At 51.7% G+C, this 13,062-nt stretch overlaps 1 protein-coding gene across 7 annotated transcripts in view; it reads left to right on the forward strand.

The window, feature by feature from the left end:
* IQSEC1 (IQ motif and Sec7 domain ArfGEF 1) overlaps positions 1-13,062 on the forward strand; it is a 176,827-nt gene that overhangs the window by 98,042 nt on the left and 65,723 nt on the right. Inside the window, exon 2 of one of the 7 annotated variants that reach the window (XM_031663113.1) lies at positions 6,463-6,602. The exons of 4 other annotated variants lie outside the window; for them this stretch is intronic. Coding sequence is in view for 2 of the 3 variants with exons in the window: in XM_009200186.3 (XP_009198450.2) it covers positions 7,676-7,740 (65 nt within the window). In the remaining variant the exon portion in view is untranslated. Of the gene's footprint in view, positions 1-6,462; positions 6,603-7,396; positions 7,741-13,062 lie in introns of those variants that run through there. 2 more of the 7 variants (XM_009200186.3, XM_009200181.3) reach the window with 2 other exon arrangements.

The following is a 13,062-nucleotide window of genomic DNA, read 5'->3' on the forward strand; positions in this document are numbered from 1 at the left end:
TTTTGATTGTCGGCAGGGGCTGGCAGGCACCTGAATGAGAAGGGTGATGGCAGTGTGATGGGGGAAGTTTAGGGAAGAGTCCTCTACCGATGGAGGCAGCAGCTCAGTGGAATTTCCTCCTGAAGTTGTCTTGCCCCTTGAATCCTGCGGGAAAGCTGGCAACTGGCCATTTCCCTTCCACTCGAATAGAGACCCATAACTCAAGTAGCTGCCCTTCGGACACCACAGGACTGTTCTCTGCAGGCCCTGCCCCTAGATTTGGGACAGGCAGTCCAGCTCACCTAGCTGGGCTCTGCAGGGAGACCAGGAGGGATGGGGTGTGGCCACAAGAGCAGCCAGACTGATGAGGGATGTGACAAGCATATTCTCACCACCTTCTTTCATGTTTACAACAGACCAGCATTCCCTGTGTGGCAGGGATTGCACTGGTCACCGAGGACCTAGAATCATGGAGTGCTCTGGGGATCCAGGCTTGGAGGGCTTCTTGGAGGAGGTGACCATTCCTGGCTGTTTTGTGTGCTAAAGAAAACCCTCACCAACCACCAAGCACCCGTCATGTGCCAGGCTCCTCAGAGCCCTGGCAGAGCCACCTGTACCCATGCTGGGTTTCGTTTCTCCTTTCGTGGGATGCTGTGTCCTAGCTGTGTGGTTCTTTATTGCAGCCCCTCCCTCAGGGTCTTTCCCATGCATCCTCAGCCTGTGTGAGTCCGTTTGTCAACTAATAGCACCATAACAGCTGCGTCTAATTTTTATTCATCTAAAGACCACAAGAAAACAGAGCCTCCTGACACCTCAAACCACGATGGGTCTTAGGTCTTAGCAGTGCAGAAGGAGCTGGGGAAAGGAAGCCAGATAACCAGTTCTTGGATGTGTCCCAGTGTGACTTGGGGAAGTGCTCCCTGCTTCTGTGAGCCTCAGCTGCCTCATCTGAACAATGGGTGGGCAGCACTGGGTCTTGGTGGCTCCTTCAGACTTTACCATTAAGGCCACTGTGTTTATTTAATTTTTGATTTTTGTGGGTGCACAGTAGGTGTATATATTTATGGGTCACAGGAGATATTTCTATATAGGCATGCAATGCCTAATAATCACATCAGGGTAAGTGGGGTAAGGCTGCTTTAATCTTAGTCATGGTTGGGGTCTTGGCCAACCCAAGTACCATTGTGGTTGGGATGAATTCCCCTAGGGCTATGGTAGCTGTCTGGAACCAGGCCAGTTACACAGCACAGTGGCAGTGTCTGGGCCCCACCACCAGGAAGGTGCATGGAGAGCAATGGTCCTTACCTTCAAGGTGCCTACAGTCTTAAGTAAGGGGTTCTTGCTCTGCTTGGAGGTAGAGGGATTAGGGGAGGCCTTAAAGAGAAAGAGACATTTGAACTGGGCTTTGAAGATTGAATAAGACATTGCCAATCAGATGGAGCAACAACCCAGGAAGTAGGAACAGGATAAACAAAGGCACTGGGGCCGGGAAGAGCAGGGTGCGTTCTGGGGGTGGCTGTGTTGTAGGGATCACAGCTGGGAATGAGGCTGGAAAGACAGGCAGGAGCTAGATTACAATACAGGTGGTGCCTGAGCAGTTCAGTATCACGCAGGAAACCCGGGCCACAGACCTAGGTCAGGGTGGACAACCCTACATCACCTCCAGCAATCCCTAGTTCATTCCATTTACTTTGTTTAGTAAGATACGGCACGTCCCAAATTCACAAGTGGTTTCTATGGAAAATGGTTGGAATTTTAAAGATAATTTGGCACTTGATAAGAACAGCTTTATTTATCTGGAAACATTTCTGTTCTGGGGGATGGACTAGCTTCCCTGAGGTGCCACTCTACAGAGTGCTGTGTTCCATGCAGCTGTCTCTGGCTTTTTACTGCATCTAACAGTCATAGGAATAGGTTCTATTCCATATTTGGATGAGAATGGTGTGGTCTTAAAACTCATCCACCCAGGCTGGGTGCTGTATTGTCCAGGTGGGTGCTGTATTGTCCAGGCTGGGTGCTGTATTGTGGTGGCCAGTGTGGCATGAAGCCTCAGGTCAGTGTCAGTGTTTATAGTTCCTGGGGCACATCCCTCCACCTCTCTGGACCTCAGTTTCCCTGTCTGTAAAATGAGGAATTGGGGCTGAGTGGCGGCCACAGAGCTCCCTCGCAGACCCAGCATGCTAACTGTGATGGGGAATGCTCATTTCGTAAGATGAATGGTAACATAGTGGTGGTGAACAGACAGTGAGCGGAAGCTCAAAATGTGCTACAGCACAACTCTTACTGATTTTTATGGTTGTCGGTAAGACACAACCTGCTTGAAAGATGAGGAACCTGAAGTAGCCCTAGAGGTGGCTTAAGTACCATCAAGCATTTGGGGTCTTTGTGGACTAGCTCTGGTGGACTTCAGAGCCTCCTAGAAGATGTCAGAAGACCTTCAGTCCCTTGATTTCCTCATTTCACTGGCACTTTTTTTTTTTTTTTTTTTTTTGGCGACAGGATCTCAGTCTGTCATCCAGGCAGGAATGCAGTGGCACAATCACGGCTCACCACACCCTTGACCTTCCTATGCTCAGGTGATCCTCCTGAGTAGCTGTGACTACAGGCACATGCCACCATGCCTAGCTAATTTTTCTGTGTTTTTGTAGAGATGGGATTTCGACATGTTGCCCAGGCTTCACTGGCACGCGCGCACACACACACACACACACACACACAAATTGTATTGATTCCAGTCCAATCCATAACTGGTCGTTTTTTTTTTTTTTTTTTGAGACGGAGTCTCACCCTGTTGCCAAGACTGGAGTGCAGTGGCATGATCTCGGTTCACTGCAACCTCCACCTCCCGTGTTCAAGCGATTCTCTTGCCTCAGCCTCCCGAGTAGCTAGGATTACAGGCACCCACCACCATGCCTGGCTAATTTTTGTATTTTTAGTAGAGACGGGGTTTCACCATGTTGGCCAGGCTGGTCTTGAACTCCTGACTTTGGGTGAGCCACCACACCTGGCCCATAACTGGCTTTTTTTTTAAGTAACAAACACTTGTTTAAAAATTCTTTTTTGGCGGGGGAGGTTACAGAGTCTTGCTCTGTCTCCCTGGAGTGCAATGGCACAATCTCGGCTCACTGCGACCTCCGCCTCCCGGGTTCAAGCAATTCTCCTGCCTCAGCCTCCCGAGTAGCTGGGACTACAGGCACCTGCCACCATGCCTGGCTAATTTTTATATTTTTGTAGAGACAGGGTTTCACCATGTTGGCCAGGCTAGTCTTAAACTCCTGACCTCAGGTGATCCACCTACCTCAGCCTCCCAAAGTGTTGGGATTACAGGTGCGAGCCACCATGCCCGGCCTAAAATTTTGAAAACTTTAAGTGTTCATAGAGTGAAAAGTTCTCCATTCTCCTCCCCACTCCTGTCCCACCTAGATCTGAAGCCTAGTGGGCAGAGGCCTTCTCCATGAATTTCTGGAACCTCTCAGTTTCCCTTCCCAGAGGCAAGCACTGGTACCTGTCTCTTGGGTCTCTTTTAAGAAGTAATCTATGATTATACAATCTTATATAAGCATACTAGTGTTCTTTTATAAGTACACTTCACGTTTTTCTGGACTTTCTATCACAGTATTGTGTCTCAGATCTTTTCCTATAAGTATGCAAGATACTGCTGCCATCTTTTTAACATGGGACTCCATTGATGGGTGTAATACAATTAACTTAACCAGTCCGCATTGAGAGGCATTGCATGTTACCTCCCCTGAGTTCTGCTTTTTCAAATAATTAATATCCTTGGGCATGCCTCTATGTGTCTATGTGCGCATGGGCAAGTGGCGCTGTAGGATTCATTCTCAACAGTGCACCCCATCTTGTGGCCATCACATCTGAGGATCATCTGGCCCAGCCCTATCATTTCAGTCACTGTCTTCCCCCGTGATGTTTGGATTCTGCTCTTGCACGGGGTGTCTGGCTGAACACGCAGGGGGTTTGCCCGGGTAGTTGGAGCCAATGTAAGACTCCCTCAGGAGAGCTTCATTTATTTCAGAGAAGGGCTGCATAATATTGTATGTTTTGCAGGTCATGTGTCTCTGTTGTAACTGTTTAACTTCATCATCATAGTCCCGAAGAAGCCATTGACAATACATAAGTGGATGAGCGTGGCTCTGTTCCAATAAACCTTTATTTTTAAAAAACAGGCAGCAGGCTGGACTTGGCTCTCAGGCCATAGTTTACCAACCTTTGGTGTATTCAGCTGTTGAAGACCTTCTGTGCACCAGGCTCCACTGTCGGCACAGGGGCTGCTGCAGGGAAGGACATAGAACCAGCCTTAGCAGTTGGAATACAGCTCACTGGTATAAGCGAGCAGGTGCGGTGTAACCTGATGCCATGTAAGAGGAGTTTCTGACTTGGACTAGGGGCTGGTCATGGGTGTCTTTCTGGGAGCAGTGACATAGGAAGCTGAAAACCAAGGTCCTAGCTCTGAGCCAGGCACAGTGGGGAGTGTGGGGAACTGAAAGAAGCTTAGTATTGCTGGAGGTGTGGCAGGCATAGAGTGGGCAGGAGGAGAGGTAAGGGCTGGAGAGATGAACCAGGCTACACAGGCCACGAGGCTGGCTGTGCAGGGAGGCTGGGCTTGATCCTGACAACTTGGAGAGAGGGGCTGCAAAGGCTGGGCTTTGGGAGAGTGCCACACGTCCAGCTGGAGGAAAGCAGGGAGGCTGTGGAAAAACTGGAGGCTGTCAGAAGCTGGGTAGCATAGAGATAAAGTCGGGTTGTAGCATGTGAAATGGGCCAAGGCAAGCAGCTCAGGACTAAAACCTGGGTTGATACAGTGGAACTAAACATTTCCATGACTTTTTGCATCCTTTGACCCCATACGTGGGACCCTATTCATCCCTCAAGGTCCAACCCAAAATGTCCCCCCATTAGAGCCTCTCCTGGGGCAGAATTACAGGCTCTTTCCTCCACTGTCATGACACCATACTGAGGAATACTTGTCACAGCAGTGTTTCCCCACTGAGGCCTCAGAGTAAGTACTAATTAATGCTTGCTAAATTAAATTAAACAGCAAGGTGAATTAGCTGGGGTAGAGGTGGCCGCTGAGCCACTCTTTACAGTTGCAGAAACAGAGACTCAGAAAGCTAAGCAATTTTTCCTAATGGTACATGCAAGGATTCTGACCAGTCTGGTCATTTCTGCAGAAAAATTGGCCTTCTCTGCCTCTCTAGGCTGGAACTTTTCTTGCTTCTGCTCACAGTTCCCTAAATTATTAATCTGCAAGGCAGTTAGCAGAGCAGGAGCAAGAGGCACACTTTGCAGAAAGATAAAACAAGAGAATCAAGATGCATTTGGTTTCCAGAGAGTCCATCATCTGGTATTCCAAATCCTAAGAGGGAAATTCAATCCCCTTCTAAATCCCAGCCGAGACAATGTCCCCAAGACCATCCTGCTGGGCGGCAGGGCCCTGGGCCTGGAGAAGTGCCTAAAATTCTTGGACAATCCGGATGGTGAGGCTGTCAAAGCCTGTGTCCAGAGTGCTCCAACAGCTGGGCTGGGGGAATTCTTTTGGCTCCATTTATTGCAGTCTATTTTTAGAGAGCACTTCAGACAGGGGTGGGAGTTTTCTGCTGCCTCTGCCCTCAACTGGGTCGTTTCTACCCTATCCTCTCCCAGCTCCCTACCCCTGCCCTAACTACGACAGATGCCAGATGTGGCTGTGGTCTTTGAGCAGTGCAGCCTAGTGTTCTTCTCTTTCCAGAGCCCTCTATGTATAGGTACTTTTGTCCATCTTTTTTATTATAGCCTTCCTTGTGAGTGTGAGGTTGTATTGTGGTCTTGATTTACAGTTCCCTAAAGATTAGTGAGGTTGAGAGCATCTTTTCATGTGCTTATTGGCCACTTGTAGATTGTCTTTGGAGAAATATCTATTCAGACACCTTGCCTGTTTTTAAATTGGCTTATTTGCCTTGTTACTTTTGAATTGTAAGAGTTCTTTATATACTGTGGACACTAGACCCTTATTAGATACATGATTTGCAAATATTTCCCCCGATTCTGTGTCTTCATTTATTTTTAACAGAGCAAAGAAAACATGGGAAGCTGAGAAGGGGAATGTGGAGATGGGCAATGAAGGGGCACTGGGTTCCTGCTCAGCCTCTTGCCTTGGAACCCAGGTGCTCTAACTGGCTTAAGGGGCACTGGGCTCCTGCTCAGCCTCTTGCCTGGGAACCCAGGTGCTCTAAACTATTTTTAGGGATTGCCCTCTGCTGCAAGATGGGCCACCTCAGCCCCCTTCCTTCACTGTCCGCCTCCAAATGAAAGATTCAGAAGGGCACAAGACAATGACCCTGCATTGATGGCTTCTTGCAGCTTCCTGACTCCCGCAGGCCCGCCAGCTGCCTGGCCCTCCAGGGGATGGACTTGTAGGTGGGTGGCCCAGGACAGGCGGGGTTTTGATTGTTCCATATCTGCTTATTGTCTCCCAACCACGTCTAGGCATTCCACAAGTGTGGGCGCTGAGCACTGTACCTGCCTTCATGGAGCCCAAGGACAGATAGTAAAGAAGTAAACGTACAAATGGAGGACTGCAAGCCGTGAGCGCTCATAGTAGGAAGAGCCTGGGAGAGGAGGACAGGGTGAGGGAAGCCCTCTCTGAGTTGGCCCAGTTAAGCTGAGCCTCAGTTTACTCATTGGTAAAATGGGGCCGGGGTAACTCCACCTACTTCACAGTGTTGCCTTGAAGGCCAGCTATCACTAAAGAACTCTAAAGTGCTAATTACTATTACTTTAAGCTTGTCATAGGTGCTTGAAGGGTGTCTCTGGGTGGAGAAAGGGCAGGGGGCTTGGTGGGCTTAGGGAGAAAGAAGCAATTTTCCATTAGATCCTCCCCAAAAAGCCGCCAAAAGGGTGGTACCAACCTCAGGATAGGGCCCATTCCCTTCTTTGGGGCGCATCAGAGCCCCAGAACCACACGGTTCGGTCCAGGCGAGCAAAGTCCAGGTTTTATTAAACTGAAGGCAAAATTAAGATAGGCAGAGGTTGAGTGGGCATCAGCAGAGTAGACTCTGGTTGGGGGTTTGGAGCTTTGTATTTGTTGTGGTTACACGCTGGGGAGGGAGACATGGCTCCCGGGAGGCGCCAGTGTTGAAGGGACTGCGCAGAGCCTTCCTACCAGACCGGGGGCTTCGCGCGCTGGGACCTGGATGCAGTGTCTGGGACTCCGCCCTTGCGCTCGCCACCCGGCGCCTCGGCTCGGCCCCGCCCCTGGGTGTAGCCCCGCCCCTGACCCCCCTCCCCCTATGCTCCTGCCTCGGCTCCGTGTGACCACGCCTCCTGCGCTCCCTTCCCCACACGCTCCGTGCGGTCCCGCCCCTGTGCGCAGCCCCGCCCCCAGCTCGCCCTCCGGCCCCGCCCCCTCCCGGCCCCGCCCACTTCAGGGCCACATTCCTCCGGCCCGGCCTTGCGCTGCGCCAAGCGGGCGGCGGCGGAGGGGCGGGCTTGGCTGGCCTGGGGTTCGGACTCAGGGCCGGAGCCGCGGGAGCCGGCGGACACTGGGCCAGGAGCCCCGACGTGGTCGCGTGGCGGGTAGTCGGATCTCCGGGTGGCCGGGTGTCGGCCCCGGGATCCGGCGGCTCGCTGGCGGGAGTCGGCGGCCTCAGCTGGGCCTGGGTCCCGGCTCCTGGCCCGGCCCGCTCCCGCTGCGACCGCCATGTGGTGCCTGCACTGCAACTCGGAGAGGACCCAGTCCCTTCTGGAGCTGGAGCTTGACAGCGGGTGAGGGCGCGGCGCGGGTCGAGCGGCCTTCCCGGGTGCTAAGCGGTGGACTGGCGGAGGCTGTGGGGACGCGTGTGCGGGAGTGCAGGTGACCGTCGGGACCGGGCGCCCGGCGTACGAGAGAAAGCTGCCTGCGGGGCGGGGTGCGTCCGCGAGACTGGGTTTGGGTGGGAGACCAGCAAACAGGACCCGAGTTTGTGCGTGGGAGAGAGAGACGCGCCCTTGGGACAGGAGGCTGTGTGTCCTGGGAGGGTCTCAGGATGGGAGTGTGTGTGCGATCGAGGGCCTTTTGGAGTGCAAGTTGGTGTGGGGGTGAGTTTGAGTTTGTGGGGCTGAAAGGGAAGCAGTGGGACTCGGTGTGGGTGTGAGGTGAGGGGCAGGAGGGAGAGCGGAGGAGAGTTGGTGGGAGGGTGCCCAGCGGGTCTGTGCCTGTTTCAAACTGCAGGCAGGGCAGGGGCTGCCAGGGAGGCCTCTTGCAGGCCTGTCTATTCCAGACATTGGGCCTGTGTCTGGATTGATGTGTCTGTCCTGTCTGCAAGACCCCGAGTGTGTGTGAGGGTGGATGACCCTGAACAAACAGGCGTCCCAGGTGTGCCAGCAGCTTTTATTGGGTACTGTGCGCCTGGCAGGGCCACTTAGGGGTGCACTGGGGTGTGTGGCTGCTGTTTGTGGCAGAGTGTGGATGTGAGGGGCTTTGTTTATGTGGTGATGAGTGTGCACCTGGTGTGGTCAGGGATGGAGTCTGGTGTGTCAGAGGGGCCAACCCTTTTCTACTTCAGGGCCTGTGGGCGGCTGTCTGAGCTTCCAAGGGCCCATGTTTATGGAGAGAAAGGGAGAAAGAGAGTGTGCGTGTATGTGCTGGGAATATTGATTTCCTCTCTCCAGTGGCCAGCACAGCTGCCCCCTGAGCTATCTGCAGGCCCTTCTGAGGAGCAGGGGGGTGGGGCTAAGGGGGTTTGTTGACAAGCTGACTTGGCGTATATCAGGCCCCCTCTGGAGGAAGCCCACCTGGAACTGTTTGATCTTTCGTTCAAAAACTGTGCAGCGCATGCCTAGCAGTTGCGCTGAGAACATGCATATGTCCCCCTCTGCCCCATCCTCACCCCAGAGGCCTGGGGCTCTGGGTTTGACGCTCCAAGTGGGGTTGTAGGGCTTCCCAAGGACCCATGGCTCCTTGCATCTGGGGTGGAGGCCAGGCACGCTGCAGCTGCAGGACCATCTGTCTGGAATCAGTGACAGCAGTCTGGACATGGGGGTCATGTTATTCATATACCACACACACCCATGGCCTTCATAGCCTATCAGCTGTCCCACCCGGTATTGCAATTGCTTTTTATCCTTGTGGTACCAGCATCCTCAATTGCAGGAGAGCAAATTGAGGCTGATTGTTCAGTCTTGTCAGTGCTAAGGCTCTGTGGTTTATTGAGTGCCTGCTATGTATCAGTCCCTGCTCTAGGCACCAGGGACATAGCAGTGAACAAAACGTGAAGTCTTTGTCCTCATGGAACCAGCAGTCTAGTGGGGAAGAAGAAACCATTAGCATGTTCTCCTGGCTGCACCTCCCTCCTCCCTCTGAGCTGAAAGTAACTGGGGGGTTTTTCTGCCCCTCCATTAGGACCTTTTCAGTATCGCCATTCCAGTTGGCACGTCCAGCCACCTCTCTTGCATACTTCTCCGTCCCACATCCCATCTCATTAGAAGTCCCTCCGGGTATCTCATCTCAATCTTCCAGCTGCAGGGAAGCCTGCTAGGATCCTTCTGTGGTCTGGGTTGGTAGTGAACAGCTGCTCCCCCAGCCTCAGAACATGAGCCAGAGGTCTTGGAGGTTGAGAAGCCTCGCTTGGGTATAGCCCACAGTTCACGCATCAGCCTCAGAGCAGGTGGGTCCCATTTGCTCTGGAGCACCTGGTATGTGGTTCCATGGGAAGCTTGGGGGAGGGTTAGAGGAAATCAGCCCAGTCCCTGGCCTGTGGAGGCAGAGCTAGATGCTCCTGGGGCTGGCCATCTCCCCCTCTCTAAACCCAGATGGGATGCAGCATGGTCCAGAAACCTCAGGGGATCCCCCCCAGTCTGTAACAGGCCCAAGATAACCACTCCCAAGTCCAGCTATGCCACCATGCACCACTCTACAAATACAGGCTTCTTTCCAAAAGCATGTGTGGCACTTTGATGCTTTGCTGTTGGAGCCTTGTGACAACATAGGACTCTTCTTACCCTCGTTTTTTTTAAGGGTACACACACTAAGAGAACCCAGTGACTGGGCCAGAGTATCACATGGGGAGCCTACAGGAGAACCCTAATGTTGTGATGGAGGCCTCTGGAGGCCCTGGGATTTTCAGGCCTTCACTCAAGGAAGTCGGACTATGAACTGGTTGCACTAATATTTATACAGCTTCAGTTCAAAAACGGACAGGACTGACAGCTGCATAGTCAAACAGTGTGACAACTGGGCAAATAGATGTTTCTGGACAGGATTGGACAGGGTACCCAGGGCTGCAGGAGCTCAGTATATGTGTGTGTACATGTGTGTGCATATGGTTTTATCTGTCTGAACTCTGCAGACTGTGGAATCTTGGTTTGCCTGGAGAATCTGGAATCCAGGGCAGCTTGAGACTTAAGGAAAGAAGGGCCTGGGGAAGCAAACAGATTTTGTTTCAAGTCTCAGCTCAGTTTCGTGAGTGTATGCAAGTTACCGCATCCCTTCAATCCTGTTTCCCCTTCTGTGAAAGGGAATGATAACACTGCTTCATGGAGTGCTCTGAGAATGTGGGTGTCTGAAGGCCACTGCACAGCTGGCCATCCTCAGGACTCCAGTCAAATGCCATGTTTGTCCAAGTCAGCACTCTGCTCTTCCCAAGCACCAATGACCCGCTGGATTTTCTTTCTTCCTGTTTTGTAAATTTCCTTTGAATTTTGATGACTTGTGGAATATCCGCCCAGTAAGCACAGGGGCAAGATGATGCACAGCCCAGATGGGCTTGAACACCACCGGAGGCCTTAGGAGAGGTCTGTGGAAGCGTGTGCGTGTGTGTGTGTGTGTGTGTGTGTGTGTGTGTGTGTGTAGGGGGGATGTGCTCAAAGGCTGTTGAATGTGATTTATCCTTTGTCCTCAAAAGCAAATTGTAATGAGTTTAGAGGCCATTAAGGCTCTTGAAGAATTAATTGGCATGGCCTTAGAGAATCTGGCTGCTCCCACTGTGTGAGCTGCTGCAGAGACAAAGTTGATGGCATTTATGGTGGAAATATGGCATGGTGCCACCTGGACCTGCCACTATCCTGGCTGCTGTGGCTGTACCCCGAATTTGGCAAGTGTCCCTCCAAGGCCTGGCCCTGTGGCTAGTACCCCGATGCCTGCCTCACACAGCGCCTGGCCCCATGGCGGACATAGCCAGTTGTCAGTGAATGAAAGCATCCATAAATGCAGGTGTTAACAAGTGCACACATGCTCTCTTGGGCTTGGAGGAGTGCGTTGTTCTCTGGAGAGATGTGTATGACCCAGGGGACACATAGCTTTTCACTTTCCTGTGTTCCTTTATATACACAAACATGTACTGAGCACTGACTTTGTACCAGGCCCTGGGCTAGATGTAGAAGCACTGAGGTTAGCGGTGTGAAATGGTACATCACGGAGCACAGGACTTGGGGATCACACAAAACCCTGACTCCACCTCTTCCTAGCTGTGTGGCCTCAGATATGTTGCCTCCCATCTCTGAGTCTTAGTTTTCTCATCCATGAAATGGAGCCAAAGCAAACCCCCTGGGGAGGGTGTGGGGATGTGCAGCTTTGCCTGGTGACTGATGCATACAGATAGATCCCCAACAAATGGTAGCTATCATCACCATCATCAGTATTACCACCTTTTCCCTTTTGTGAAATCATTGCTGAGTTAAAATGATTCCTCACAGTTTTCTTTTTGGCTGATTTGTGAGGTTGAAGACTGATTTCTAGAGTCTGTGTGGCTTTTTGTGAAGTTGTCCTTCTTGGGGTCCCAGCTGCTCTGACTTGAATTTTTTTTTTTTGCCTTGTTCATAGGTACCTGCAGCTTTGCTGCTCCTTGGAGGAAAGGCCCATTCTTTCCGTTTTATCTCCTCGGTTTGCAGTTTCCTGACATGGTGACAGTTTGATTTGAACTTAAGGTCCCCATAGAGACCCATAGCAAGAGTCCCCTCCCTGTTTGTAAAGATGAGACACTGTGACTGCATTTGTTTTTTCCTCTTTGTTCAAAGCTCAGTAATAATGATAATAGCAGCAGTTGCCATTTAGTGCTAAAGCTGCTAGAGTGCAAGAGTTAGCGTGTGAACTCGGCCTGCTTGGCTTCAGGGTCTGTGTACTTCATGGCCAGGCTCTGCTTCTTCTGGGATTAAATAATCTTTGGCAAAATATGTCACCATCATGAATGGAGCCTTTTGCTTCTTCCCTATACTGCCACAACAGGTGTCCGGTATCCCCAGGCATCAGGATTCCCAACATGTTCCCAGATGTCTCAGCCCACAAGCTAGTTGATGACCACTCACCGGGCCTTCCTGGAATCTTGTCTCTTTCCCCACAGAACCCAAGAGCTGCATCCCCAGACTCTCTGGCAGGATTCTGGGACAGTGTCCTTTGCACTTGCAGGCTCTTCAGGGTAGCATGCTTGTGTGCTGTGCGCAGCCCCAGGCCAAGACTCTGCTTGGAGCAGGGTCCTGAGGACTAAAACTCACTGTCCCCTGACTCACTGAGGGACCCATGCCAACATGACAGGCTTCTGCATGATGAGGAAACCCAAGGCTAGGGCTTTTGAATCATTGGAGGACACACAAGTGTGTGGGTGCTGAACTTGATCCCACGGGAGGGGAAAGGGATCATTAATAAACTGGAAAAATTGGAACGAGTCCGCAGCTGGGAGGAGGCCTCCTCATTCACACAAACTGGAAGGGTTCTCCCAAAATCCCCTGCTGCCCAGACCGGATCAGAGTCTGTCTGCCAACATGAATACTTTCTCCCTGATGCCATTTACAGAAGTCAGTGGTGTTTGCTTTTCTATTTCTGGCTGGGAGGGTAGGTGGTATAATCATGAAGTGCATGGATACATGCAAAGCATTTAAATGGTGTCTCATAGTAACATAGCAAGGGTCCGGTAGATGTTAGTTGTAATCATTGTTGTCTTTATTCTGGCTGACCCTAAGCTCAAAGGTCTCTCATCCTGAGAGAGGAAGCCTTTCAGAAAGACCTGTCCAGAACTGGCCCTGATTGGCCATTGGTTGTCCCCCTCCCTAGAGCCCTGGCATCAGTCACCCATCTCATCCCATCCCTCCCTGGGCCTCAGTTTCCACATCTATGAG

The sequence above is a fragment of the Papio anubis genome, chromosome 2 (genome assembly GCF_008728515.1).
Source record: "Papio anubis isolate 15944 chromosome 2, Panubis1.0, whole genome shotgun sequence".
Taxonomy (NCBI): domain Eukaryota; kingdom Metazoa; phylum Chordata; class Mammalia; order Primates; family Cercopithecidae; genus Papio; species Papio anubis.